Source organism: Macrosteles quadrilineatus, unplaced genomic scaffold (genome assembly GCF_028750875.1).
Source record: "Macrosteles quadrilineatus isolate MER2022 unplaced genomic scaffold, UCM_ALF_1.0 Scaffold_6__1_contigs__length_79288215, whole genome shotgun sequence".
In the NCBI taxonomy this organism is placed as follows: Eukaryota; Metazoa; Arthropoda; class Insecta; order Hemiptera; family Cicadellidae; genus Macrosteles; species Macrosteles quadrilineatus.
Window position 1 is genome coordinate 13654850 of NW_026542599.1, and position 27778 is coordinate 13682627.

The 27778-nt window shown below is 33.3% G+C and overlaps 2 protein-coding genes across 3 annotated transcripts in view; both read left to right on the plus strand.

Annotated features, from left to right (window-relative positions):
• The first annotated feature begins 691 nt into the window (after nucleotides 1-691).
• On the plus strand, nucleotides 692-15843 carry LOC128996482 (SHC-transforming protein 1-like). The gene is made up of 11 exons (XM_054421844.1): nucleotides 692-888; nucleotides 2024-2148; nucleotides 3763-3833; nucleotides 4518-4578; nucleotides 5502-5675; nucleotides 7270-7433; nucleotides 8931-9055; nucleotides 9973-10098; nucleotides 11194-11324; nucleotides 12200-12310; nucleotides 13735-15843. Exons 2-11 carry the CDS (start codon nucleotides 2029-2031, stop codon nucleotides 13864-13866), a joined length of 1215 nt encoding a protein of 404 aa, XP_054277819.1. The 5' UTR covers nucleotides 692-888; nucleotides 2024-2028; the 3' UTR covers nucleotides 13867-15843.
• Nucleotides 15844-17836: 1993 nt separating this feature from the next.
• LOC128996702 (putative phosphatidate phosphatase) overlaps nucleotides 17837-27778 on the plus strand; it is a 29539-nt gene continuing 19597 nt past the window's right edge. For both annotated transcript variants that reach the window (XM_054422141.1, XM_054422143.1), the window contains exons 1-3: nucleotides 17837-18039; nucleotides 19641-19792; nucleotides 27451-27548. In XM_054422141.1, the coding sequence (XP_054278116.1) occupies nucleotides 17976-18039; nucleotides 19641-19792; nucleotides 27451-27548 (314 nt within the window). In that variant the 5' untranslated portion in view covers nucleotides 17837-17975. The remainder of the gene's footprint in view (nucleotides 18040-19640; nucleotides 19793-27450; nucleotides 27549-27778) is intronic.

Below are 27778 nucleotides of genomic sequence, written 5' to 3' on the forward strand. Positions count from 1 at the left end.
ACACTTGCTCGAAATTCAGATGTACACCGGTATAACACTAGATCCTGTAACAATATCCACATAAGTTATAATAGACTAAGTAAAATGTTTTATCTATGGTAAAACCCAACAATGCTTCCCTGTTACAGGTATCAATCTCTTCAACTCTCTACCAGATCAAGTGAAATCACTTCCAAATTCCAAATTTAAAATTATTCTGAAGAAGTGGCTATTGGCAAACCCTTTGTATAAAATAGAAGAATTTTTTGTTGCAATGAAGTATGGCCCATTTATTGTACTTTAGAATAGGAATCTGAAAGGTGTAGGGTATACTATATTTATTTATTTTGTTTGCTTGTGCACCTGCATGGTTTTTGCTGGTTTTGTAGTCTTTAGTTTATTGCAGCTTTCTGTATTGTTTATTTTGGCTGTTTTTCGACAATGCCTATTGTATTATTGTATATACTGAATGGCTAAATAAATCATTTATCATTAACATTTTAAACTATTTTAGCACACTATTTTAGGGCTAGCAAACTCATTTATTCGATTTTTTATAATCAACAAAAAAGCATATAATGTAACATTGTATGTGTACCCACAGAAAAAGGTGTATAACTTTATGTGGCAGCATGGCACATAAAAATATCAAAATAGGGCTAGCTAGCAAGAGTGGTAGCAAGCCCAAGCAACTCTAAGCAGGTGACTGACTTTGAGGAAGTGCTATTGAATACATATAAGTGAAGTGTCAAATTTTGCTGTCAAAATTACATTGTTTTGTTATGATTCATACCTTATGGCATGTGGCTCAACCATCTTTTCCCTTGACTTAAAATTATTGAATTTATTATAGAAAAATAAGTTAGCAATTTTCTATAGAATTTTGTTGTGGCTTTCATTTCTAATCAAGTAAGTTATAAGTTAGCTTTTGTGTTAGGCCTAGGCTCTAGGAAACCCCTCAAATTGTTCTGGGCAAGTATTTATTTAACAAGTTATGTTTTGGATTACTAAATATATTTTTATTTATTTTTAAAAGTCAGTGGATGATGAAAAACGTAGATCAAAGCTACTAACTCCACTTCTTTCATTTATGTTACTAAACTTAAGTTAATCCTGGATGTTAATAGCTTGAAGTCCAAATAAGCCTAGGTAAAGTCTCTCCAACTACCAAAAAAGCCTATCCTAGGTCTATTTATAAATAATATGAATTTAGGCGTCATATAACTTAGGCCTATATAACCTACTTATCAACGCCTAATTATAAAACTTTACGTGTATATCAATTGTATATTGCAGTAACTTATAGGCCAAGGCCTACTAGGCTATTGAATTGTGTGTAGGCCTAGCTACTGTCTACAGAGCGTGCAGCTCAATTAAACTAACTTAGGCCTATAACTTTTTACTAATATATTCCCTAGCCTAAATCTAGTATTAAGTAAGTTTCTTATGAAGTGATTAATAAGTGTTAAGCTAGGCCTGGCTGAAAGTTTAAATAGGCCTAAATCAACTAATTTATACTCCGTTCACAAAATCATAGACAAATAAAATATAGACTGTCAAAGGAAGGTTCCGCGATGTGCCGCTAGGAGTGCTGTTTAGTTACGGCAGCCTTATGCTACCAGTAGATGCTGCAGCGGTGTGCACCTTAAGTACAAGGCACTCCTAGCGTTGGACACCGGAACATATGCTGACCGCAGCACTGCTGTCGATCTACCTATATTTATTCTATCTATGACAAAATAAAGCGATTGCATCCCATCCTCCTCACTTTAACTCTGAAACAACCGCTAAGTAATCAGCTAATATAAGCTAGGTATGGATTTGAAAAGCTAAAAAAGGTGTTAGAGGACCCCGTAAACCTTCCTCTAATCCACCTAAATTTTGTGAACGGACTATAATATTATTACCAATCACATGATTACTTAACTTAGTTTGCTTAACTGATCAAAGGCTAGATTTTGTCGAGAATAGCCGGAGTATTTGTTAATTATAAGTTATACTAACTTAAACTTATGCCTAGTTTTAATCTACATTTCATTTACAGGTAAAATGCCACGCCCATTGCCTGAAGCTTCGGGTAACATTGGAAATTTTATGAGCAAACCTGCTAGGGGATGGTTACATCTGGATCATACAATTACAAAGAAAGGCGTAACTTATGCTGTCCGGGTAAGTGTTTTTGTAAGTTTGATCTGTGCATGGTTTATTTTACATGACTATTCAATTCACTTAGCTATGGCTTAGCTGATTTTGGTAGGCTACATTGTCTGTATTAAATGGCTATGCCTAAATAAATTATTTGATTTGTGGGTTCAAATTTCATAAACTGAGATTGTACCAACTTTTATGTTGATTCTGTCTAAGAAAAGATTGATCTCGGTCTGAGATGGGAACAAAACCAGAGTTTCCTTACAACCCTTGTGATCCAGGGTTCCCTATACCATTCCTTTATCCTATAAACATAAAAATGCAAAAGGTGTAAAGGTACATGCACATAAAAACTTTAAAAACAACTTGATGTCAACAAATCAATTGACCAAAGGATTTTAATTTTTCCCTTGAAGAAGCCATTGATTTCTGTAGTCGAGGCATGATAAATCCTTGAGGTTTTAGAGCTATAGTACTCTATTTAATCTTAACATTTTAAAAGCTAAAAATAATGTTCCCTGATGGTATTCATTACCAAAAGCATCTTAAACACTGCTATTATTATGTGCTAATGAGACTTATTTTATAACTTACTGTATTTAAAATTAAAATCGTAAAATCACTAACTAAATCAACTATCCACTGAAGCATGTTTACAAATTTAATCTATATTCCTATAACTTCTTTTACGTCTCATTTGTACATGATGTTCTTGAAGTTTTTTTCATCCTTGTGTTTTTATTTATGAAAGATGTTGATATGAAAAGTTATGGGTAATTATGTCGACCTCTAGTCAACGCTCTAAAAAATAATTTTTTTTTATCTGTTCGTTTTATTAGCGCAGATTCCAAAAATGATAGTAATTTTTGTGGAAAAGCACCGTTTTTCCAGGAAAAGCGGAAAAACAAAAAACCCCTTTTTTTGCCCAAAAGTCATGTTGTGAGTATTCAAATTGTGCAGAATTTCATTATAAATTCAATGGACCATCACAAAATGTTCAACCTAACCACAAAATGTTAGGTTAGGTAAGGTTTGGTTAGGTTAGATTTGTTTGCGTTAACTTATTTTGGTTAACTAAAACCTAACCTAAACTAACCTAACCTAACATTTTGCCGGCTTGTGAGGTTATTGATTGTTGGATCGTAATGGAAAATACACCGTTGAATTCATCATGGAATTCTGCACAATTTTGGTACCTATAGCATGACTTTTTTTGCAAAAAGTGTTTTTCCGCTTTTCGGGGTTTGTAATCAACGCTAAATCCGAGCAGTTAAAAAAATTTTAGAGCGTTGACTGAAGGTCGACATAATTACCAAGTTATGAGGTATAAAAGGATAATGGATGTTCTTAAATACTGTTAGTCGCAGCGGAGTAAGGTGCTGAAGAAACATTCAATGGTACACTTAAATGTTGTGTATAGCACTAGTCGCTAGTGTCTATAACAAAGCCGTACACCGCCCCCCTCGCCCTCATGATCTACAACGCTCACGGTGGCACGTCCCGTGTATATTTCTGGCACAGCATACTTGAGCTGAAAGCGCATGGTTGTCCCATAAACAAGTTTCCCCTGTACCTTACTTCTCTGTGTGTACAGTACGACAGTAAATTAACAATAACACGGATCTTTTTTTTCAGTACATTGGCTGCCTTGAAGTTAAGACTTCAATGAAAAGTCTTGATTTCGACACACGGTTTCAAGTAGCCAAGTAAGTTTCCATTATGTAATTCAATTCAGTGTTGCAATGCAGTGTTATTTATCGTTATTGTTTTTTTTTTTTGTTGGCTTAACAATTTAAGATCAAACCTATTTGACTGTAAAAAGGAACACCTCTTTTCCTTAGGACCAATCAGTGGCGGTACCAGGATTTCATTTCGGGGGGGGGGGGGGGAACCACCGGGGGTCTTGGAATATCCCAAAAAAGGGTGGTCCAGGGGTCCCCCCTGGAAAAAATTTGTAATTTAAAGCCTGAAAACGTATTCTTATACGTATTTGAGCTCCAAAATATGCTCAAGCCAATAGTATTTATGTTAGCTAATAAAATATAAAATATTTTGGGGTATATTCCTCTTATCCCCCTCCCCCTGGGACCACCACTGGAACCAATTTCTCTGGTGACTTATTTTTATCAATCTACCATGCATTACTCAATCAAAATCAAAGCAGTTCAGTAAACATTATATTGTATTTCTATTGCAAGTTCTACAAGCAAAGTGCATGGTTCAGGGTTCAGGAGAACGCTCCTAAGAAAAAAAATCATACCGGTACGCTCAAATCTGGTGACCTTGGAGCCAAGGAGTTTCATGACAGATCAATCGCAGAAATTACCCATCTTATTCAGTGTATAAGAGTTATATGAAACGTTTTGTAACAAATTCAACGATTTTTTTAGGGAATGTATAAACAGAGTGTGTGAAGCAGCCGGACTGAAAACCGTTGATAAGAAGCGAAAGGTAGGAATTTCAACAGTGGTCATCTATTCTTAGGCTATTACAATTTGTACACTAGTACACTTTACTTTTAAGATTTATCTACCTATTGTTTTTGTTTCAGTGAATTTGCTAAACGTTCTCGTATTAGCAAGAACAAATTCCATAGCCAAGAATTTAATAATGTTATAATGTTGTCAAATTTGTTTAACACAATCCGTGTTCAGTTCTAATGGTAAATTTTGGGATACGTTGGGTAATCAATTTCGATTATAAAGTAGACAAATTTTGTTTTTAAGTCATAAATGGATACTTCTTGTTATACAAAGTACTTTATTATTAACCTCATTGTGGTGGTAATGGTATTGTTTCATTGGTTTACGAAGGGAATTTTACTATCATCTCTATAGGCTGATTTCACTTTTCTCACCATTAAAATATACATTCTGCATCATCTAATCTAACTTGTGTAAAGTCAGTTTGGTGATAAGTGTTGTTACGCTATGTAATTATTTTTAATTACTGAAATACCATTTTGCTAATAGCCTATTTCTATTCACTCTTTTATTTTGGTTTTGTACTTTGTATAGGTTTTATCAAGATGAGTTTGAGTTGGTTACCTATCCTAACCTGGCCCAACCTAACAATAATTGTTTATCATGAAACCACTTGTTCTAAATCCTGGCTGACATACTTCACTCTAAGACACTACCATTATCTACTTTTATAGTCGTTTACCCTAAGTTGTCTAAGTTTGGCTTGATTAAAAATTAGCGATAGAATTAGAAACTGAAACCAATAATTATCATTGGTGCACTTGATGGTAGGCCTACAAGTTAACTTCAATTTATTGTAAAACAGGTTAACAACTTATGCATGGGAGGTGTTATATCCAAATCCAAAGTCAAGAATATATATACCCTGTCTAAAATACCATGTTTGCTCAGGTGGACAAGCGCGTCGTCCGCAGTATAGGAGAACAGCCGCACATGGAGCATGCTGGAACCAACGTCAACCTCACCATATCCAGCACTAGTCTGTCCCTGCGTACACTTGACGGAGGACAGGTGGTGGCGTCCCACGAGATGCCCAGGATATCCTTCGCGTCCGGGGGTGACGTGGTTAGTACTGTGGACAATTCAATTCAATTATAGGCCTATACTTTTACCTAAGACCGTTTTTTTAAGTAGCCGTTTCAGTTAAGTTCTTAGAGTTTAAAAGTTTCAAATAATAGCATAGTTTTACTTAACAACACACGTACCTAATAGACCAATGAGGTTCAAGGATTGAGAGAGAAGTAAAATTGTAATGATTCAAACTTCAACTAATCAGCTGTTCAGGCCAATTTAACTGTTGAGTGGGTGCAATTAGTGTTTGGTACAATGTTTTGTTGCATCACTGTCAGTGGAAATGAGAGGTTATAAACAAAAACATAACCTCTCTTAGAAGCTATGAGTAGTGATAGTAATTAAAACACTGTTGTAGGTAAAGTAGTGTACGCAACTCGTGTAAATAGTGTTAAAGACACTCGTAGAAGTTCACTTTGCCAGTAATCATTAGATAAACACAGTCCTCACAGTTACTACAGTCAAAACAAACAAACAATATAATATTTATATTTCCTCAGACAAGTTGACTAATATTTAGCTAAAGTTACTGGACAGAGTTAGGCACTACACTTGTTAGATTTGAATGACTTGACATTTAAAATTCTCTTTAACATTGTAAAAATCATCCACAATCACTATTAATACAAATATAACTATTAATACAAAAGTGACTAGCCTAATCATTATTTGGAAAAAAAGTAGAGAGCCAAGAGCAGAAGCCTTTTGGTACCTCTGTTTTTACCTCTAAACACCCGGGATGGACACCTCCTGAATCAACAAATTGAGAGCGACCTTTTAAAATATGACTTTAAAACTGGAGAGGCCCTCTCTGACCCTCTCTTGAGGTCTAGATCGGTTAAAACTGCTAACCATGTAAACATGTAAAATACCGTAGGCATAAATACATAATACTGAATTAGCGGCATATAGCAAAATATTATTTGTAGCACTGTTTTTAAAATCTTTTCATGTATGAATTGGTATTTTATATCAGTTTCAATTTCTATTTATTTATTTCCTACGGTTTCCCCATTTCTTACTGGTACAAAAATGATTAATCAATTTTAGATATGATAGATGAATTTGTACATTGTATCTTGTAAATACCTATAATAAAAAAATAATAATAAAATAAACATTTAAGTTGCAATGGTTTCATTAAATTACTTTAGAGGCTGAAACATGAGAAACAGTTTCCTTCCACTGCATGAAAATGATCACATTGTCACATCTGTAAATAGTGCGCAAAATAGCTCATTTCCACTCAAGAGCGGGAATGACCATCCCACCCGCTAAATCACTAAATCAGCTGATTTCACTGTTGGCGTTTCAATAAAACACTATCATCCTAAGCAAATAACATTTTAACCTAAATCACATTTTTTATATAACTATGCACTATACAGTTAATCTGTCTGTTATGATCAGTGGCGTATCCAAAGGAGGGGGGGCAATCGATGTTTATATGTTATTTTTTTTTAATTTGTAAGGAAACAGTCCGAATTCTGTTACCTTTTGTCCTACATTTCTTGATGATAGCCCAACAACAATTCTTGTTTAGGGTCGCATTTAACAAACACCATAACCACTCAACCTGTTTTTACAGGATACGCTGGATTTTGTCGCTTACGTAGCCAAAGACCCTCGTGAGTGGAGAGCGTGTTACGTGCTAGAGTGCGGTGGAGGACTGGCACAAGACGTCATCACTACTATCGGACAGGCTTTTGAGCTTAGGTTCAAACAGTTCCTCACCCTGCCCAACCTACCACAGTAAGTCAAAACATAGTCAGAGAGCACAAAAATAATGGTTAAACATACCAGTACCTTGTCGATCAATCCTTAACATGAATTGTAGTGTTGTTTAAAACTTGCTACTATGTTTCGTCGGTTGTTTAAACCTCCGCCATCATCAGGCTAACAAATAACAAAAGGATCTTCTTGAGGTGTCGTTAGAATAAGCTACTCACATTTTACGAAAAACACAAAAACGATTAAAGATAGGCCTATCAATTACACGTGTGTACATTGCTGTAGGCAGGACTGGAAGCAGACTGATAGATACAGTGATAGTTAGCCACTACCTATCACTACGGCCTCCAATCCTTGAAAACAATCCTAATAGATGGCTTCAAAATCCTCAGAGCAATCCCTAAACTCTAAAGGCTTCTTAGAAAAACCTCAGACAACGACATCTACCAACCACCCAATTTAAAGCAAAATTAAAGTTCACCCTAAACTACCAAATCCTGACAAGGACCAAGAAAAACCTGTAGGAAGGTTCATTTCCATGTGACAGCAACATAAATAGGCCTAGCACAACATTCACCAGCACATCAACAGGAGAAACTTTCAAAATAAGAGGAAACAATACCTGCTCCTCGAAAAATGTTGTCTATCAGTGCAACCATTGCCGATCTCAATATACTAGAGGTCGTCCAGTGGTCGAAAATTCAACCAAAAATAAATATGTAAGGTACTGACGATTTTCACCCCACGCTCTAAATAAAACATGTGATTAGAATTCTTTCCATTTGTTTTGATTTTCTTTTTATGTTTTGTTGTTATTTCGTCACCAGCATGGCAACCCATAGAGTCTGTGTTAATAAAAAAAAATTAAATTAATTTGTTGTGCTTATTTTTGAGCCTATGACAATTTATAAAGGAATTCTGCACATCTACAAGCAAATATCTTTCTAACAGTATGCATGGATTTCCCCTGCGATGCAAACGAGCTGAGACAAAAGGTTTTAAAGAAACATGCTTGCCTATTAATATATAGATTGGACTTACCACCATCAGAACGAGAATTAATCATAGGACAGACATAAAGAACAACGACTCAGACATACCAGTGTCTATTCATGCTGCCTGTCACAATATACAAGACTTAAACAGAGGTTTCTATTATTCAAATAATAAGATCTTTCCCTCTAACCTGTAACCCATCATAATTAATTAAGGAGATGGGAACATTCGTATCATTGGTAGGCTATACCAAATCCAGGGAGCCCCAAAACCATCTCAGATAGCAAATTCCCTTACCCTCTGCATACCTAAAGTAGACTCTGCTGTAAGTAATGATCAATGACAGTATACATTTTAAAATATGCATTTGCAAACTCATAATGTGTTGGCAACACTACTTCCTTTACCAGCGTGTGTTTTCTTTTGTGTTAAACTTCAGTGAAGTGGTATGCCTACAATTTTTAAAGTAAGCCTGCTTATCCTGTCATTTGTCTCCTTAAAACTAATCAACTTTTGTTGTAGGTCTACAGTAAGAACAGACGACAGAGAGTACTACAACGATCTGCCTGGCAAGGTACCACCTGATGTAGGCCCTCCGCCTGTGCCACCTCTACCTAACGCTACCTCCATGGCCCCTCAACCTAGAGGTTTGTTACTAAATGTCGAATATTTGGACCAATGCACAAAAAAGCGTATTAAAGATTAGTGGACTGTTCAAGGAGGTTTAATGAGCCTTTCTCATCATATAGAGACACTGCTTTGGTTGGCCTTGACGTTCAATAAAAATTAAATAGTTTAGTATATTTTCCACCCAGCCTACAGCCTTCTTTTTACTTTTAAACTTTTAAATTTTTACCTGTTATTGTCTGTGATATTAGCTTATTAATCTAGTCTGACTGGGTTACTGCGTAACCCTATTTTACCATAATATGTGACTATGTCTATTGCAAGATTGTTTTGCTTAAGGACAATAAAGGATTTCTGATTTCTGAGTTCTTGCTTATTTTATTGTAAAACTATCTGATTTAAAATGCATATCGTATAGGCCTGTAATCAGATGAAAGAAATAGATGGCTACGTGGTATTAGTTTACAAGATGATTTTCCCTATTAAAACTGCCACAATATTTCTTTATGTGTGTAAAATAGCTGTTCTGGATTACTTTAAGATATAATCAACTACTTTATTCTTGTACGTAGAACGGGCCAACAGCTAGTAGTATTTAAGACTAATTTATTTTTACTATAGCCTAATTCAAATACTACTGTAGACTAGGAAAACAAATTTTAATTTTATGTATTTTTTAAAATAAAGTAATAGTCCAACAGTTTTAATAGATTCGCAAATACTGAACCTTTCATGGTTTTTTTATATGTATGAAACCGTAATTCCAAGAAAGATAATAATTCAGTTCCATTCTCTATTAGTTACTGCACTGCATTCGTCCGAAATGCAAGGTCGACCTTATTGACCTTTTATCTTGGTGATTAGATATTGTTGGCCGTCTTAGTTGTCTTGGATATTGTTGGATGATTTGTCACTCAATCTGTTGTGTTGTTTGTAGAGCGGCTCGTATCGACCAACCTCATAGATCTGAACTGTGATATCATTGGTCCTCCCACTCGCACTCACGACTACGTTAACGATATCGTGATCAACAATAGATCGCCCAGAGACGTATTTGATATGCGTAAGTCTATCTTTGATTGATGCTTTTTATCTCATCCTATTGAGTGTATGTGAATTCAACTCAAAATAGAGCAGTATGAATCCCAATTTTGCAAGCCAAAAATGTGTTTGTTTGTAGTGTAAGAAACATTTTAAATCTTATACATGATAAAAAGTTTAAAAACTGCATAGGCTCTACTTATTATTTTAGGTTTACTTTTTCTCTTTTCAGAAACAGGTCTTGGTTAAAATAACTAGTAAATTTCAGTGACAGTTTGTAGAAAGAATTGTTCTCTGATGTATGGAAGAAACTGTCTAATTTTGTGCCAAATTGAGTTTTGGTATGTAAATTTTTGTTTATCTTTTAACTAAAATACGCCAGGTTTAAATAGCCTAATTTGATGTTAAGAAATGAGTGAATAAAGGAAATATATGGTTTAACCAATTGTTGCTCTAGTTTCACTGGAATAAAGCTATGGTTCCACAGACTGTGGAAATTTTGGCATGCAGTGCAAAATTTTCCTCTGCGTAATTACCTCAATTATTGTGACCTTGCAGTTCAGTTAGTTAAACACAAAACAAATATGGGCAATATAAATTTCAATATGGGCAAATAGATGGTTTAAAGGAACTGCCAACCTTTTAGACACATTTTATGTAAAGGACAAACATTGTACTTGTAGCTAATCCATTGATGTTGTAGGATGGAGATTTCCTAGTGAGAGAGTCACAGGGTTCAGCTGGTCAGTATGTGTTGACCTTGCAGTTAGTTAAACACAACTGAATTTCAGCAACGTTATTCACCCAGTTTCAGGATCCACCCCTTCGGATTTTTCGCGGCGTAATTTCTGCAACGGAAAATTTTCTCACCGCACGCCAAAAATTGTGCATTCTGTGGAACCATAGCTTAAGAAGCATTAATCAGCATCTTTGGTGCCACCCAAAGACACAGAAATAGACAGACTGATACAGTGAGAAAAGATTAATATCCGCTTTCTTAAGCTTTAAAACGTACAAATAACCAAACACCTTAAAAATATACATAATAAACAGTAAATTTTTATTCTAAATTGGTGAATTCAGTCAATAACAAAACACACTCTTGTGATTGCTTCAGAACCGTTTGTGAGCAACGCAGCAGCAGCGCCGACAGAGTCTGCAGAACAAACGGAACGCAACAGACTGCAAAGTGAAGCATGGTTCCACGGGTCTATCAGCAGACAACAGGCAGAACAATTGCTCAGACAGGTAATACAAGTTAAGTCGGTTGAGAGGAAATGCTTACACAAAACTTGTTTAGGATTGATCTTCTTCTTACAAGTACAATAAATAAGTAGGGGTGTAAAAATTGTACCTATTTTTTTTCAAGTATAGTTTTGACTATTTAACTTAAACCAGTTTTGGCAAGTTAAGGTTAGTGGAATGATTGTATAGCATTGACATAGATAAAACATACTCCCTTAGTAGATTAGTCATCCTAATGGAACAGCTGAAGCCAATTTGATTGTTAGTTCTGTACGTCCAGCTATAGAGGTTATGTTTTGTTTACAATTTGTTTCTTGTTATTGCAGACATTTAAAACCTCGTTTAACCTAATAAAACGATATCATCATAAACAATAACTGGTCTCCTAGTTATATAACCAAATAGTAAAGCACAAATCATGAAAATAACCCTGAAATAATATAAACAAAATGTTGTCTACACTAGCGATCAGTGTGGACGTACATGAACTAGACGCAAAAAACAAGCTTCAAAAATTACAATGGGATGAGGAGTCTACTTGTGTTGCTTTAGTCTATGGCATTGAGCATATAAACACATCGTAAACATTAACTTCACAGCAAAACTGCAGACTTTGCAATTAGCGTACAGCAACGCTTCAACATTGTTAATTAATTAAGCTCCACAAAATGGTGTAAAAAGAAATTGCATGGTTTGTGTTTTGAGGGTCAAAAATAAGAAAACCCAATTTTTACCTCAAACTCCCCCCCCCCCTCTATGAAACCTAGTTCCAATACCTAGCTGGGCAAATAGATGGTTTAAAGGAACTGCCAACCTTTTAGACACATTTTGTGTTACGGACAAACATTGAACTTGTAGCTAATCCATTGATGTTGTAGGATGGAGATTTCCTAGTGAGAGAGTCACAGGGTTCGGCTGGTCAGTATGTGTTGACAGGCCTACAGGGTGGAGTCAAGAAACACCTTCTACTGATAGACCCTGAGGGAGTGGTGAGTGTTAATAATAAACTACATCAAATGAATATATGACTCAGCCGTTATTAAAAAAGAAATACTGGGTCGATTAATCTGGACTTTTCTCAAACTTAGCATAATGATGCCAGGACTTTCCATAAAACTCGAAACAAAAAACTCCAGTACTGACCAGGATTGCCACCTTTGTTTAGGTAAAAATTGGGACAGCCTTCCCCCCAGGATTAACACAGATAAAACAGACTGAAATTGGAACTGTCTCGACAGAATTGTGACGGGTGGCAACTCTGGTTGTGACTTATGTCAAATCTAACCCCAGCGTCGTATTCTTTAGTTCTCGCTTTACTATTCTTGCTGGTCAACTTCCATATGCAACGACTAGTCCTGCTTTAGATAACAATGTGAGGAAAAAATTGAGTAGGCCTATAAACAAAATAAAATATGAATAGCGTTTTATGTAATCTTAGGTGTCAATCCCTATCAAAGTCTACAGTCTTCCACTTGTTGACGGAAATGGACACAGAACAAATGTGTAATGGTGGTTGAAGGTTTTTAGATTTCTAAACATTGATTATTATGTTTTCATAATGTTTGCTGCTTTTAGATGTATTTTCCTGCAGTACCATAGTCATTGTCAATTTTTAAAGGTCATTATCTCATAGTTTATTGGTTACGACTTTTCTTTAATGAAGCCACACAGGCCCGCCGAGAGGGGGGGGGGGGGGCAGCAGGGGCATTGCCCAGGCCTGGCCTGGTCTAAAATGTCCTGAGGTAAAAAAGGGAAATTTCAGGCTTTGGCGAGGGAAAAACTGTTGAAGTAAAGTGGAAGCACTGGTTTAGTGTCAGTTCATTTCTTCGATTGTGTAGTGAGGTTACTGTTTTGTTCTACTGTTTACCATGTGTGTAGTGGCGTTGCCGGCGTTGGTATGTAGCTATTGTTTTGTTGTGAAATGACGATCGTTCGGTGTGTAGTTTATTAATTGAAGAACTGTGCATTTCTGAGAGTTTTGTAACTATAACTATGGGCCCATATAAACATAATAAACATAAAAATAAAACCTAAAGCTTGGCATTGGCTTGGACTACCGGGCACCCGGTAACCCGCAGTGAATGTGTTAATATCAGTAAAAAATATGAAAATATAGATATCTTTAACTAGCTTTTTATTACAAAAGCGAGAGATCTTTAAATATCAGATCTCTTTTGAAAAACAAAACAAAACAAAAGTCCTTCATGGCCTTAAAAGTGTATTTAAAATCTGAGATGGTGTGATAAGTGCTATTAATAAGTTTAAGACCATCAACCACCGCGCTGGCGTCGTTGCGTTGGGGAGGGAGTGGAGTGGTCCCGCGGCAACGATTGCCCAGGGGCCAGAGATTTCTCTCTGTGGGCCTGACGCCACATAGTCAATTCCACCACACTCTACTGTATTTCTTGTTTAGGTTCGCACCAAGGACCGAATGTTTGAAAGTGTCAGTCATCTGATCAACTACCACTGCCAGAACAAACTTCCGATCATCTCTGCGGAAAGTGCACTAGTGCTGCGGAACCCTGTGCCTAGAACTGCGCTGTAAGCTACACTAGAGAAAGTTGAGGGAAAACTTTTAAAACTACCTTTTTGAGTACTGAGCATTGTAGTTTGATTTTAAAATATGTTCCGAATTAAAAGCTATTAAAATTACAAATGCCCTGTTGCTAGCCTAGTGGCAAGAATCAGGTTCGATCCTAGTATATCAATAATTTGATGGGTTTAGACCACTTTCCCGTAAACACGTTTAAACTTTCATACAAAATGTGCTTTAGTTTCGATAAAAAAGTTAAAAACATCTGGATATACTTTCACATTAACGATTTCATGTTTATTAAACTAACCTATAATCAACTAGTGATATTTTTCACTTGACTGAGTCATAACACCTTTTGTCCGTCTTTTGTTGTGTATGAATTGGCTCAGAAGTCTAGTTCAGAACTGTTTTTATTTTTATTTTTTAAATAACAGTTAAAAACTTTATCTAATGTTAAATCTGTGTCATTTGTCAAACATTAGACCCTTCATTTAACAATATTCCAAAAACAAATATTACACCACCATATCACTGCTTTACAGAACAGTCAAAATCTGATGTTCAAAGTATTACAATTTTACTTCTTTTCTCAATTCTTGAACCTCATTGTTCAAAACTTGGACTGTAAAGTAACAAAGCAATACTGTAAAGTAAGTAAACAATACTGTAAAGTAAATCCTTTCAACTCTAAAAAGAACTGAATTGAAAAAACTAGTTTAAAAAAACGGCCGTAGGTAAATATTGTTTATATCCTTTAAGTATTTGCATGATGCAGCGTTGTTAATGAATTTTTACATGGATGTGCTTATTTTTTCACAAGCAAAACCGACGAAATATATTTTTAAAATCCAAAAGATATTTTTGAAGGGATATTTTATATGTTAAAGCGTCTTGAACCAACCTTTTCATTAGTTACCACTTATAATCAATTAAAACTTAAGTTTAGTTTATCAATATACAATTATTTATATACTTTTCATTTTGCATATAAGTTGTCCAATTCTTTGTGGAGTTTAACAATAATTTTGCAATTGATCTGGGTTGACCAGTAAGTTTTTTTTAGAAAATGTTTCTCAGTTCTTAAAACTAATTGAAATATTTGTAATCGATATTTACTACTTGAAAATTGTAAATACAACAGATCCTTAAATATAGCCTACATTCTTATTTTACATTTATATCTAGAGATATTTTTTTCTGCCATAGGAAAATTATTTGTATTCATACCCTAATGCATAACAAAATATTATTATTGCATTATAGCATTTACTATTGAATTGCTTCTGATTATTGAAAGTTAATGATGTCTTGAAAGCTGAAAGCAATATAACACAAACAATAGCTTAGCCATTAGTTTTACACACAGTTATGTACTTATAAACGTGATATTTATATACCCTTGTATTTTAGTTGTATTTGTGTTGAATTAAATAAACTTCTATGTCAATTCATGTTTTAGAAGGTACTGTGTATGAAGATATGTATTACTTACTTCTCCTTTACATATATAGAGAAAATATGATTTTTGCCTATATTGTTGAGTTTTAAAAGGAAATATCTGTATGGTTTCCCTGAACACACTAAAGTGGTTACTGGTTTTCAAAAGTATAAGTCAGTTTGTTGATACCGTTTATAGTTTTAAAACTTTTTTTATACTGTGCCAAACATAAAATGTTCTTGTTACAACGATTATATGTTACAGCAAGTATTCAAACTGAGATTTTATTGCATCCAATATGTTTTAGATGATTGTATAAAGTTTAACTCAATTTTTATCAACGATTGGATGAATGGTTTTTTTAAAGTTAATTTTGTATAGATAGACTTATTTTTACGTACATTTTGTTGATCTAATTTTGAATTGCTTCTTGATATTTTTTAATGCGTTTACATTAGTTTAACCATACAATGTATTAGCCATTGAATTTGATATCATGTTCATAAAACAGTGTAATTTGCATTTTATTAGTTCGTAAGTGCTAAACGTTTATGATATTATTTAGTTTATTGTGTATTGTTAGCTTATAGAATAGCTTATTCCTATAATTCAATGATTTTGCTTATCTAGCAAAAAGTTATGCTCAATACATTTAAAATGTTCCAAAAATATTTTACATCCTTATATTATTCAAACAAAAAATGTATAACGGTTATAGGATGTATTAATTTGGTCTCATTCACCCCTTTTTTCTTAAAATGTAGAAATTTTTCTCATAAGATCTGGACTATATTTGATTTATTATTGATATAAAACCTTGTATTTGGAAATTATTTACTATAAAAAAATGTTAATCTGTATTTAATATCTGTCCGCAAAACGTACTACTTGTATTTATATTCATCAGTATTATAACTGTAAACAAAATTTTGAAATTGGCACTTTTTAGTACGGTACATTATGCTCGACACATGAATGATTTATGTACCTTAATGTTATGAATTATATTTTATATTTTGCCTGTAGCAGTATAGATTGTTACCTTTTTTTAATTGTGTTAATATTACGCCTTCAATTTATTTAGTGTGTACAATATATTTTATTTTTTCCTTGTCCACTGTTATATCACTTACACGAACATTTGTTTGTAAATATATATATATATATACATTTGAAAGTTGTTTTCCTGATGTTATTCCTCCTTTATTCTTATAGCAACCTCTGCTACACCAGACTTCCCATAAGCTAACATGTCAGAAACGTGACACCTTCTTGTTTAATCTGTTATTCATATTGTTGAACAGCACTACTGACAGAGTTGCCACTTAGAACGCCCGGCCTGGAGTTAAAGGTGACCATGGTCTAGCACTAGTACTGGTGCCCAGAAGAGCAAAATCCTGCACCGACGCCCTTGCTGTCATGTACTACCCATTGCAGCAAACTTTATTATTTTTTTTTTAACAATGTTATTTTAGAATAAATCTGACAAGGAAATGGGTTTGTAAGGCAAATGAAAATTCGCTTAGTCTGCAACGGGGGTATTTTATATCTCTGCATACTAAGGAATGTCCCCATAGCTACACACACATAAAATCGCTAAAAGACTAGATCAATTTTAATTTATATAGCTCCAAAAAGCAACATTAATTGATTGATGTTGACCCCTCTTCTTTCTCCAGAGCAGCAGCCAAGGCCACCTTTAACTCCAGGCCACGTCTTGGTAGAATAGTAGAATTGGCAATCGAAAGAAGGGTTGTTTAGTGTCAGACGTCCCACAAAGATGATAGGTGACATCAGCTCATCAATTAGCACATTATTGATTAAAATTAAAATTTATGAACATAAATTTGTTAAAATATTGAAAATAAAACATACAAAATTGAACACCAAAACAATATAAATCTATATCTGTACATTTAAAGCGGAGTCATTTCCATAGTCCAGTATCCAGGCTTTCGTAAATACAATTTATTAGCTGCTTCAAAACAAAACAGCTGTTACAATCCTACTTGCGACGTTGCCACTTCGAAGGCCACGGCCCGTAGTTAAAGGTGGCCGTGGCAGCAGTTTAGTAGAGGTGCCGTTGGTGGAGAAGGGGTGTTAATGAATTCGGAGCTTTAAAATTATATAGCTCCGAAAGATTCTTTTGAAATGTCTCAGAACTCTGGGAGAATTGTGTAACTTTTCCAATAGGTCCAAAATGGTCTGGAGCTTTTGCAGCTTGAAATTATTCGGAACTATTCCAACCAAGTGTTATTTGAAGTTAATAGGAACTATGAGACCTATCATTGACTCATACTACCATTGATTAGCGGAAATCTATAATCAATGATACTATTAACAACACAGCTGTTTCTAAAGGAGATTTTTCATGTTGTCACCCTGAGTGATAAAGTCAGTCAGCTGACTTGGTAGGGGTAAACGCCATCCAATCCAATCCATGTATGCGCCGGACTGTGTGAAAAAAACGAAAAAAACACTGTATTCATTCCTTCATTCGTCGGGAGAAAGTGTCAAATCAAATGTCAAATGCCTTCAACCAAACCAACGTTCAACGGAGTAGGTGTGTTTGGCATTTAGGTGTACTCAATAACTAAATTGAATTGAATACCGACCTAAAAATCACATATCGGGATTTCTTGTTTTGCAATTTGATTTTTCATCTCTCTATTGAATCAACATGGAAGTGGAATCAAGATCAACCACGAGAAAAGTTATAATTGATGTTATATGCTTAGCCTGTGGTAAGAACTAATTCATTATCTATTAACATTTAGGCCTACCTTTTTTTACTCAAAGGACCATAGATTTAAATGTTTTTAAATTTTTGTTTAGGCTTTAGTCAACTGAACATGTTCTTAGTTAACAGTAGGCCTAATTTGGTGTCAATGCAGTTGGCATACCATAACTTACCTTTCAAATTTCTGTTTATTTTCAACCTTGATGTTAACTAATGTATCCTATTTGTGAGGGTTTATTTTACCTGTATATTAGGGCACTTTAATTATACACTTCATAAGCCAGTTTCAGGTTGAAAATTATTCGAACATAACTTATTGTACAAGTTATTGATACAACTGGATAACAACAAGCCCTTCTGTAGCGTAGGATATCGTCTTTATATTGTTTTAAGATTCAATAATTTTGTTTTTATTAGGACCTCCAAGAGAGTGTAAGTAGTGTACTATATCGGTAAATACATTGACCAACACCATTAAGGACGATTTTTGTTAATCAGTCCTGTCAAAGTTCCGTCACAGGGACAGTTCAGTCTCAGCTGCATCCACAATTCCTCAGTCAACTGTCTGTCAGTTGGTTTCAGTCAGTCTACCGTCACTTTATTTAGGACCTAGGCCGACAGTGTTGTTAAGTTACAGTAAAGCATTTTTTTTTAACTAGGCTAGGCCTAACTTAGCTACAAAAAAACACAATAAACACATAAAACACCATAACTTAACTTGGGTACCTATACTAAGCAACTTTTCATCATGCATCTTGATGATTTTATAAACCAAGTTGGCTATAAATACAGACTTTAATAAAATAATAAAACACTAAGTAAATTGTTTGAATGTCAAATACTTAAAATATCACACGTCAGTCAGGCGTTCGATCAAATTACCAAAATATCAGTTGAAAGATAGCTGGAATTGAGAGATGGACCACCGGCAGAGCGACTGATGGACCTGTGTAAGAACTGTGCCAGAAAATTGTAGATAGGCCTAGCGCAAAGAATAATATTTTTGACAGCGATGTGTTAAATATGACTGAACTGTCCTTTGAAATACAATAGGTTAAACTTTACGTTTTATACTGTAGCGAAAACTTAGACCTTTTTAAAAATCTTATACAAATGACGTTAGGCCTAAGTTAAATGCAAGTCACCAAACAGTTGTTAGTTGCAAGTATACCTACTGCAACATTCATTGTAAATGTACCAGTACCGGTACCATATTTTAGCCTATGTATTATGAGCACTATACTTAACCCATAGTAAGCCCTCAATGTAAAATCTTATGGACTCTTTAATTACACATTTGAAATACCGGTACTACTAACAATTTTTCTAGCATCAATGTTTTACTATATCTGCTTTGTACCGTACCTCTCAAAGGTGAGTTCAAATGTATTGAGCTATTGTTTGAGAAGCACTAAGTGCTACTTCTGTTGAACACGTGCCAGAATGTAAACAGATGGTTGTTATCCAAGCTCCATTAAGTTTTATAGGCTAGTTGTCTTGCAAGTAGTTTTGCTCGTGTTATTGTTAGATTTCTAGTTGCCAACTATCTTTTATTGATCTGGAAAATTATTTGGAAAGTTTAATATAATTGATTTTTTGTTCCAGTTGGATTCCCATTGCTGTTTTTCTACTTGTTTGGTTCACCTTATCAAAGAGGTCTATTTTGTAATGATGAGTCAATACGATATCCATTTAAAGACTCAACAGTGACAAGTTTTATGCTCTATTTTATTGGCCTTGTTCTACCGATTTGTTTGGTAAGTAATTTTGTTAGTTATTCCTAGCTTTTAGATTCATAGATTTTCTTATATAGTTGTCTGTTGTCTTGTTAGTGTAATCAACTCTTTGATGATGGTGCTTAATATTTCACTAATAATTTATACCAAAAGACCTTATATATGTTTGTGATGTGTTGCTCCTATTCCTTTAATTTAATTTTGGTTGTATTTATGCCAGTGGTGTATTTTTTACTTTTTTGGTAAGGGAATGATCCAACCCAGGTCTTGTTGTCTTGTTGCTATCGCCAATGTTAACCTTTTTTTCTTTATGTCGACGACAGTGGAATTTTTACGAGAGAGGCAGTGTAGAGTTATTCAAATACAGTAGACCCCCTCTTAACCGACCCTAATGGGACCGGACCTAGGTCGGATAACTCGAAAGGTCGGTTAAAACGGGCAATCCCTAAAATCATAACATAATGAAGTGCTATTCAATGAAGATGTTCTCTTACACAATAATATATGTATTAAGTTTTGTATCAGTGAATAAGATTTAGAATTTATAACCTTGCAAAATAGTTTAGCATAGCAAAATTGTCATTCAGTCCAATTTTAAAATTGCAAACCTTTGCTATTCTCATGTCAGCCACTTAAACTTGAGCGACTGTTTGCTGAAAAAAAGAGAGTTTAACTCTTAACTTAAACTTATTTACAAAGATTATATTTTTGACAAAACATAATTAACTTACACAAACATTTTTGGAATATAGTTCAAAATAATAAATTCCCTAAAAATAAAAATCATTTAGGCCTAGGTTTATAAAAAAAAACTATAAATTTAGTATCATCGTAAAAGGTACGTAATACCAAAAATCAATATTTTTAAACACTTCCGACGTAAAACTGCTAGTAACAGTTTGCAGAAAGAGTCTTTCTCTAAACAGCTAATCCTTCAAAGTAGGTATAAAGAAATAGGGAAAAAGTGATTTCAGACAGTAGGCCTATTGTACGATTCGATGAGTGGGTCAATCAACTATGATATTTTAAATAACAAAAAAACAGCTGTTAGGTAAACCAAATCACATTGATCGGGAATAACTCAAAATAATGGTCGGCTCATAGACTTTTAAAAATGTAAAATTAAGTTTCTGAAAAGTATTAATCCAAAGTTTAAATTTTGGCTTTGACATTCCCTTCCTCTCAAAATTATGTTTCCTCCAAAAGAATTGTGAAAATCCGTTAGGCTAAATGATTGATTCAGAATCTTTGGGCAAAAACACCCTTCACATATAAGATAATGATGAAATCATTGAATACCACTTACTAGATCCGTGTTCATAAATGATTTTAGTAAACAAAATCTTCTCCATTAGAAAACATCAGAATGAAAAAATTCCAATTTGTACTTTCCTTTTCTAGTAGTTCTTTTAAAAGTTTAAATTAAGAGAGAATTACAATTATTAAGGGTTATTATTTTAAATATGGTATTTGTAGCTAATAAATAGAATTTAAGGTTATAAACCAAGCAGTGATTGCAGCCTTGGTTGAGGTCAATTGAGTTCGACATTCAGACTATTGATTGTAGAGTCTTCATCAGGTCAAGTTACTTTCTCGTTTTATTTTTGTGTTCAAAGAAATTCTATAACCCACTAGTATAATGACTTTAAATCCACTATCCTATAAATTACCTACATTACTACTAAAATGTTATATTTGATATAATAATTACATAGCATAGTAGGGGCCTACTTGGTTCATATAAAAGGCCAAGCTTAATGATTAGAAACTGGCTAATATTCTTATGATAAAGTTTAAATAAATTAGTGAACAACACAAGTATATTTTAGTAACAACATTGACAAATTATTTGTGAAAGATAAAAAAATTATAAGAAATCGTTATAAGAATTTAAAATACATCTTCTAAAACAAACTATATTTATTTTGCCATTGCCAAAGTGTTATTATGCTACATTTAGCGTAACAGGTATGACCTGAAATACAAAAACAAAAACAAAGGATACCATTTTTCACCGTAACCTTTTGAGTACCTACTGTATAAAGGAAGGTCACCTAGTTTTTCTGATGATGTCATCAATGACTTCATATACTTTCACCTAGGCTCTGGAATATGCTGTATAGTATACTGTACTTACTTCCATTTGTGTTAGACAATTGGTTTTATTCTAGGTACCTAGTTATTATAACAAATGTTTTGTTGTAAATATTAGATTGCACAGTATGCAACACATTTTTAGATGTTTTTTAGTTAGTTTTTAAACTAAAATAGAATGCATTAAACATGCATTTTAAAAATACAATTCTCCTTATCAATTATCAAATCTTGATATGAGTTTCCATATTCTGTAAATATCGTTGAAACAGTAATTATTGGAAATTTTAAAATACTAAATTAGTTATTAGTCTACTTTGTAATAGTTGCAAAATAAAACCTAAGCTTAATATGTCCATTCGTGAAAGAAATATTTAAAACTGTTTGCGTTGCAATTATTTTTACTTGTTGTCTAGATTTATAATTGCACATAATTATAAGTTGTCCAAATTGGTTTGAAATGTATTGTGAATAGAAAAAGACTTGATAGCAGCCAATTTTTATGTTTTTTTTGTTGTTTTGTAGTGTATCATTGAGGAAGGAAATGTGTACTATATTGTGCTTACATAGTTTATTGGGCTTGAAACATATGCGTAGTCAAATAAATACCACATAATGTTGCATACCACACATATTCTCTAGAATGTTTGGTTGAAATCTTGTTATGAACAGGAAATGTTAGTTGTCAAGGTTGTTATTCAATCAGGATTCCGTGTCATCGGGATATAGCTGTGATATGTAACTTACATAGGTTGCAATACTTAGCTGTGATACGTACAGTTTGTAATGTTCATTAACAAATTCATTATTCATATCAGAAATTGATAAAATAATTAAGAGGGAACAACCCAAAATTTGTCCAGCCATTTGTATTTTGTAATACGTTATTTAATATCATTAGTTATCTTTTTCTAATATCAGTTTGGTTTCAGGTACCATTAAAATCCAAATTAAATTTTTGTTTATGATGGTACATTTTAATTAAAAACTTTTTTATGTAGCACATTTTAGTTTTGTATATGATGTAGTTTACTTTTTTAAGTTCTTTTTACTAGGGCTACTTTTTCAATAACTAAGTGAAATAAGAAATACCATAGTACGGTACTCTGATAATCATTTTATTTTACTAATACGTGTTTCAAAAATGTCATGATAACAGTATAAAATTATGTAAACAAAATAGATCAAGAAGCTGAATGGGTTGAAAATGAGATTTATATAAAAAAATCAAAGGAACTTATCAACTTAACTCAGGCTTTTACTATCTCAGAGAATAAAATATTGCATTTATCATAGTTTGATTATTTTTATCATATTGCAAAATTACAATAAATTGAAGCAGCAGGAATGTTGCTGTCTGCTGGTTTTTTTATAACAGTATTTACTGTTGGTATTTGTATCCATACAGTATTTACATTTTTTATTTGAAAATACTAACAATAATAAAATTTCTATTGTATAAAATAGACTAATCAGCATTTAGATTCAACAATTTTAGGTATAATTTTCCATTGGATCACTTGAATAAGAAAGTATAAAACCATAAGTCTTCTATTTTTGTACACATTTTATGAACTCCCTATGCCTTTTAGTGTTGCTTATTAAAAAATTTAGTGGACCATCGAGATTTAGGTCCACCTTACCAGAAAGGGAAGTGAAAATTCTCTCTAAAGTCAAACAAGCTATATCTTGAGATTAAATATCTCAAGAAAACTTTTGATCTGCTTTGATGAGATATTGCATTGAGACTGGGTAACAAATGTTTTACCCTACCGTATTGGAATCTTGTGTGCGTTTTCAAATAGTTTGCCAAGCTGTTTGCGATTCAATGTCATTGCAATGTTTTGTTTCTTTGTTTGCTTTGACATCAGTTTTCCATGTCAATAGATGGTTTGAACTTTGTCACCAGATAACACAAATATTCTTGTGTAGCATGGAATGTTTGATTTGTAGTTGATTTTATCTTTATGTATTAACAACTCCTTATAAAATATTTAAAAGTAAACTACTACAACTGATGTACAAATAAAGTGACTGAATTTAGGCTTTCACCGTCAAACAATTTCTGGATCAATTTGGCTGAAATTACAGAAAAAATATGTGTCACGAAGAATGTTCATGATCAGCACATTGTGGCCATAACAAATTAATACAGGCTCAGATAAATTCCTGTACTATTTTTATACTGCTAGGCTATTCACAATTTTTCTAGAATTTAATGTGTTGCATATTTTTTGCTTGGATTAGTTGAATTAATTGCAGCAATTAATAATGGCTATTCTTAGACAATCTATCTATATATATAATACGTGAAGCCGTATTTTGTTATTGCAACTCCTCCCTTATTTGTGGACCAATTTTAACGTTTAAGGTGTCAAAAGATTCGTCTCAATATGTAGTTTTGCAATAAGGTTTTAGAACTTTAAAATGTCTACTCTTAAGGGCGCGAGACCCTCTCAAAGGTCGGGTTTTCCCCATAAGAAATACATAGAACAAATTTAAAAACAAAAAACAGCTGTTTATAAAAAGAAACCTTTTAGCTTTTTGGGAGTAAATATTGATGTTTTAATATTCAGTAGGTTAAGACCAAATTAAACAGTTAATCAGTTTTGTTGGAAGAACGGAAAATGCCTCAAGTTCAAAGAAGAAATATTGAAAACGGGAGGAGACAATTATTAATAATAAGATATCTTATGCGTATGAGGAGAGAAGAAAAAGAGAGGTCTGATCTAACAGATACCCATCTAGATACACATTCACTTGGTGAGATGAATAATATTTGCCAGTTCTGCTATGCAACTTACTTTGGAAGTGAAAAAATATATTAAGCACATAGTGTTGTCACTGTGGTAAAGTATACTTGCCTAATGTCAGGTCAAATGAATGCATGCGAGAAATGTTTACTTCTGACACTGACAGATCTCAAAACATTTAGTACAAACAATAATAATGCCTTGACTATGATAAGTTCAAGTAGTAAGGTTATACAAAATCTTGGCGGACCTTAAGTTTTTATTGTTAACTTTTGTATTACTCGCTCTACTTTAATTTAGGAAAAAAAAACAAATGGATTGTTTGTTTACTTCTTGGTTATGTTGCCAGTTCCTCGGACAAACGTATACAAAGTTTTTTGACTGAATTTTAGTGGCAATATTAGACATAAGTGAAGGAAATAGTGTTTATGTATTTAACGATCGATTAGCTACAGTCAAGTTTATTTTTATGATTCAGGAGAGGCAAATAACATACGCTGTTCAAAAAGAGAAAATGAAAATTCCTATCCAAATCTTATAGCTACAAGAGTTATCCAACCTATTTCATGGTGTTGCTGCTTTAGCCTATTCAACGCAGATTATGGCTTTCCTGTTGATAACCCAGAGTTTGTGGGTAAAAAATGGAGCACATTAAATAGTTGATATCACTCCACTTTTAAGGATTCTCTACAAAGAAAATTCGTTTAATTAGGAGGATGTCTCGAATCAAAGAAATAAAATGACCCAACTTAAATAAACACAGGTTATAATTAAGGCAACAGTTTTCTTCAATTCTTAATGCTGGAAAAACTTTGTTGCAACATGTTAACTCGAATTGAAGCAGATCGTTTAGCATTCATTAGAAGTTATCAATTAAAACGGAGAGCAGAAATAATGTAGGTAGACCTTGACGACGCAAACAGAGATATTTAAAATTAGTTTCTAACAAGTGTTTAAACAACTCTAAGATGTAACTAGAATTACTTGAATTTAAGCATAACGTTTTCCTCGGCGTTATGTTTCATAATATGCGGCTCATTGAGCCGCACGGGTTCTCTAGTATACAATAAATCATGTTTATATAAATGAACATGGTACAATGAACAGTGTCAATAAAGTTCTAGCACTATTGAAAATGAAAATAATAAATTGGTGTGTAAAATAAAATAAAACAGACCATTAAAAGTATATAACCTAGGCATTTCTTATCAAAATACCTTGAAGACAAGAATATTGATATTAAAATGCTCATGACATAAGCTTATTTTACAAAAGCCCCAATCATTCAGTATTTCCAATCTACAAATTATCGTGCTGAGTTGTACAACCTACTTCAATTAACAAACAAGACCCATTCATTTACTGATAAGATAATTGTGGGTTAAATCACAAAAACCTCATCATTGCTTTTTATGTCTGTAAATGGTTGCCTAAACATAAAATAGCCACTGCAGCAAACCTGCTGACAAGTGAATTTCCATTTGTCTGTTTGAATTTTAATTTTTAACTAAAGAAATTTTCCTTTTATACATGTCAGATTTATTTATAGTTGATTGTATTTATACAATAAATAAATTTAATTAAAATATGTCCAAAGCAAGCCTAAATAAGCAAGCAACAACAGTTTATTTTCTCACCTCACTCCAAACTAAGAAAAAAATTAAATTAAAGTTTTATTTTATTTTTCTATAACCTTAAATTGTACAACAACGCTTCAATGTATAAAACTAATTGTATATTTTGACTCCACACAACGTCTGTAATGAAAATTGTTTTTTTTTATCTTAAGGCTAAAACCTGCAAAAAAACACTAAAAAATGTTAAACCGAATAACACCTTTTTAACATTACCCCAACAGTTTATGGCTTTGAGCGATCCTGCGAGTAAATCCCATTAGTTACACCTCACTGAATATGCTAGTTAAAATGCAGATGTATTTGTTTGTCAGTTAATTAGTTTTGAGAATTCTGACAATGTCTGTTTCAATCTATATTTCATCAATGACAATAATTGAGATTCTGGTTCTGATTCTGAATAATTTGATAATGTATTTAATTTGTTATTTGAGCTTGGTTTTAAAATGGTTTATCTAAATCCTCAATTCAACTCAACCTAATTTTAAAGTTTTTAACAATTTGTATCTTTTAAAAGTGAGTTGATGACTTTCTAGCTTTGTTTGATCAACATGTAATAATCTATATTCAAACAAAGATTGTGAAACTAAACAGAAGAATTTAAATTTATTTTAGCAAATTTGAATGTTTTTGAAAGACATGTTGATTTTCTATGAGTTAACAGTTTTATGTTTTTCTGCTTAAAACGACGCCAGAGGTGTCGAACCCAGTCGCCGTTAGACAACTCAGGCGTTACTTGAACCCCACACCTTTATTATAAACAAAAACATGCCCTATTTAACAAACTTAAAAAATACAAGTTTAGTTGGTGTCCGCTATAGTTTTTGGGTTGTAACGTGGTAACTTGGCCACTTGTAGATACTGGATTTGTTACATTACTCATAATATTTTATATTCACAATTTGGGTAATGTTTAAAAAAACATTGAGTAGAGTGGTAGGTAGGTCTAAGTAAAATCACAATTATACACCAAATTGATAATTATTCTACTTTTATCATGTAAAAAGGCTTAAAACTATAAACATTGTATAGGTGATGGTTGTAAACATTTTCTTGTGATCAATCCCATTTTTTCTTTGGTCTAAGCGAGTGCCTTAGACAAACATGTTTGCTAACCGTAGGCCTACTCAATGTCTATGTCAATCTCTATAGTTCTCAGTTGTAAGAAATAGAGTTGAGAAGTTTGTTTTGTTCACAGTTTCTGGTTGTTGAATGGATACACTATCGGAGTGGGGAGAGTCATGCCAACAGAAAAGTAACATTCAACGGCCGGAATGTACACCCGTGGGTCTGGAGGTAATGTTTTAATTTATAGACCTATGGGTGTTTTTCCTCATTCTTTGAAATTCATGATTCTGGTTAAGGAATCAACTGGTCACAGTACATAAGAACTCTTACTATCTGAATCGCTTACAGACAGAATAACCTAAAACTACAGTAATAAATATTCTTATTTAAAAAGGAAGAAAACGTGATCAAGGCAAAATCCTGAACATTTCCCATGGTTGTCTGGACCTCATCATTGC

Coding starts and splice junctions, on each gene's coding strand:
- LOC128996482 (XM_054421844.1), top strand. CDS start 2,029: ATGCCACGCCCATTGCCTGAAGCTTCGGGTAACATTGGAAATTTTATG. Junction 7,434..8,930: donor ACCCTGCCCAACCTACCACA/GTAAGTCAAAAC, acceptor CTTTTGTTGTAG/GTCTACAGTAAGAACAGACG. Junction 11,325..12,199: donor CAGAACAATTGCTCAGACAG/GTAATACAAGTT, acceptor TTGATGTTGTAG/GATGGAGATTTCCTAGTGAG.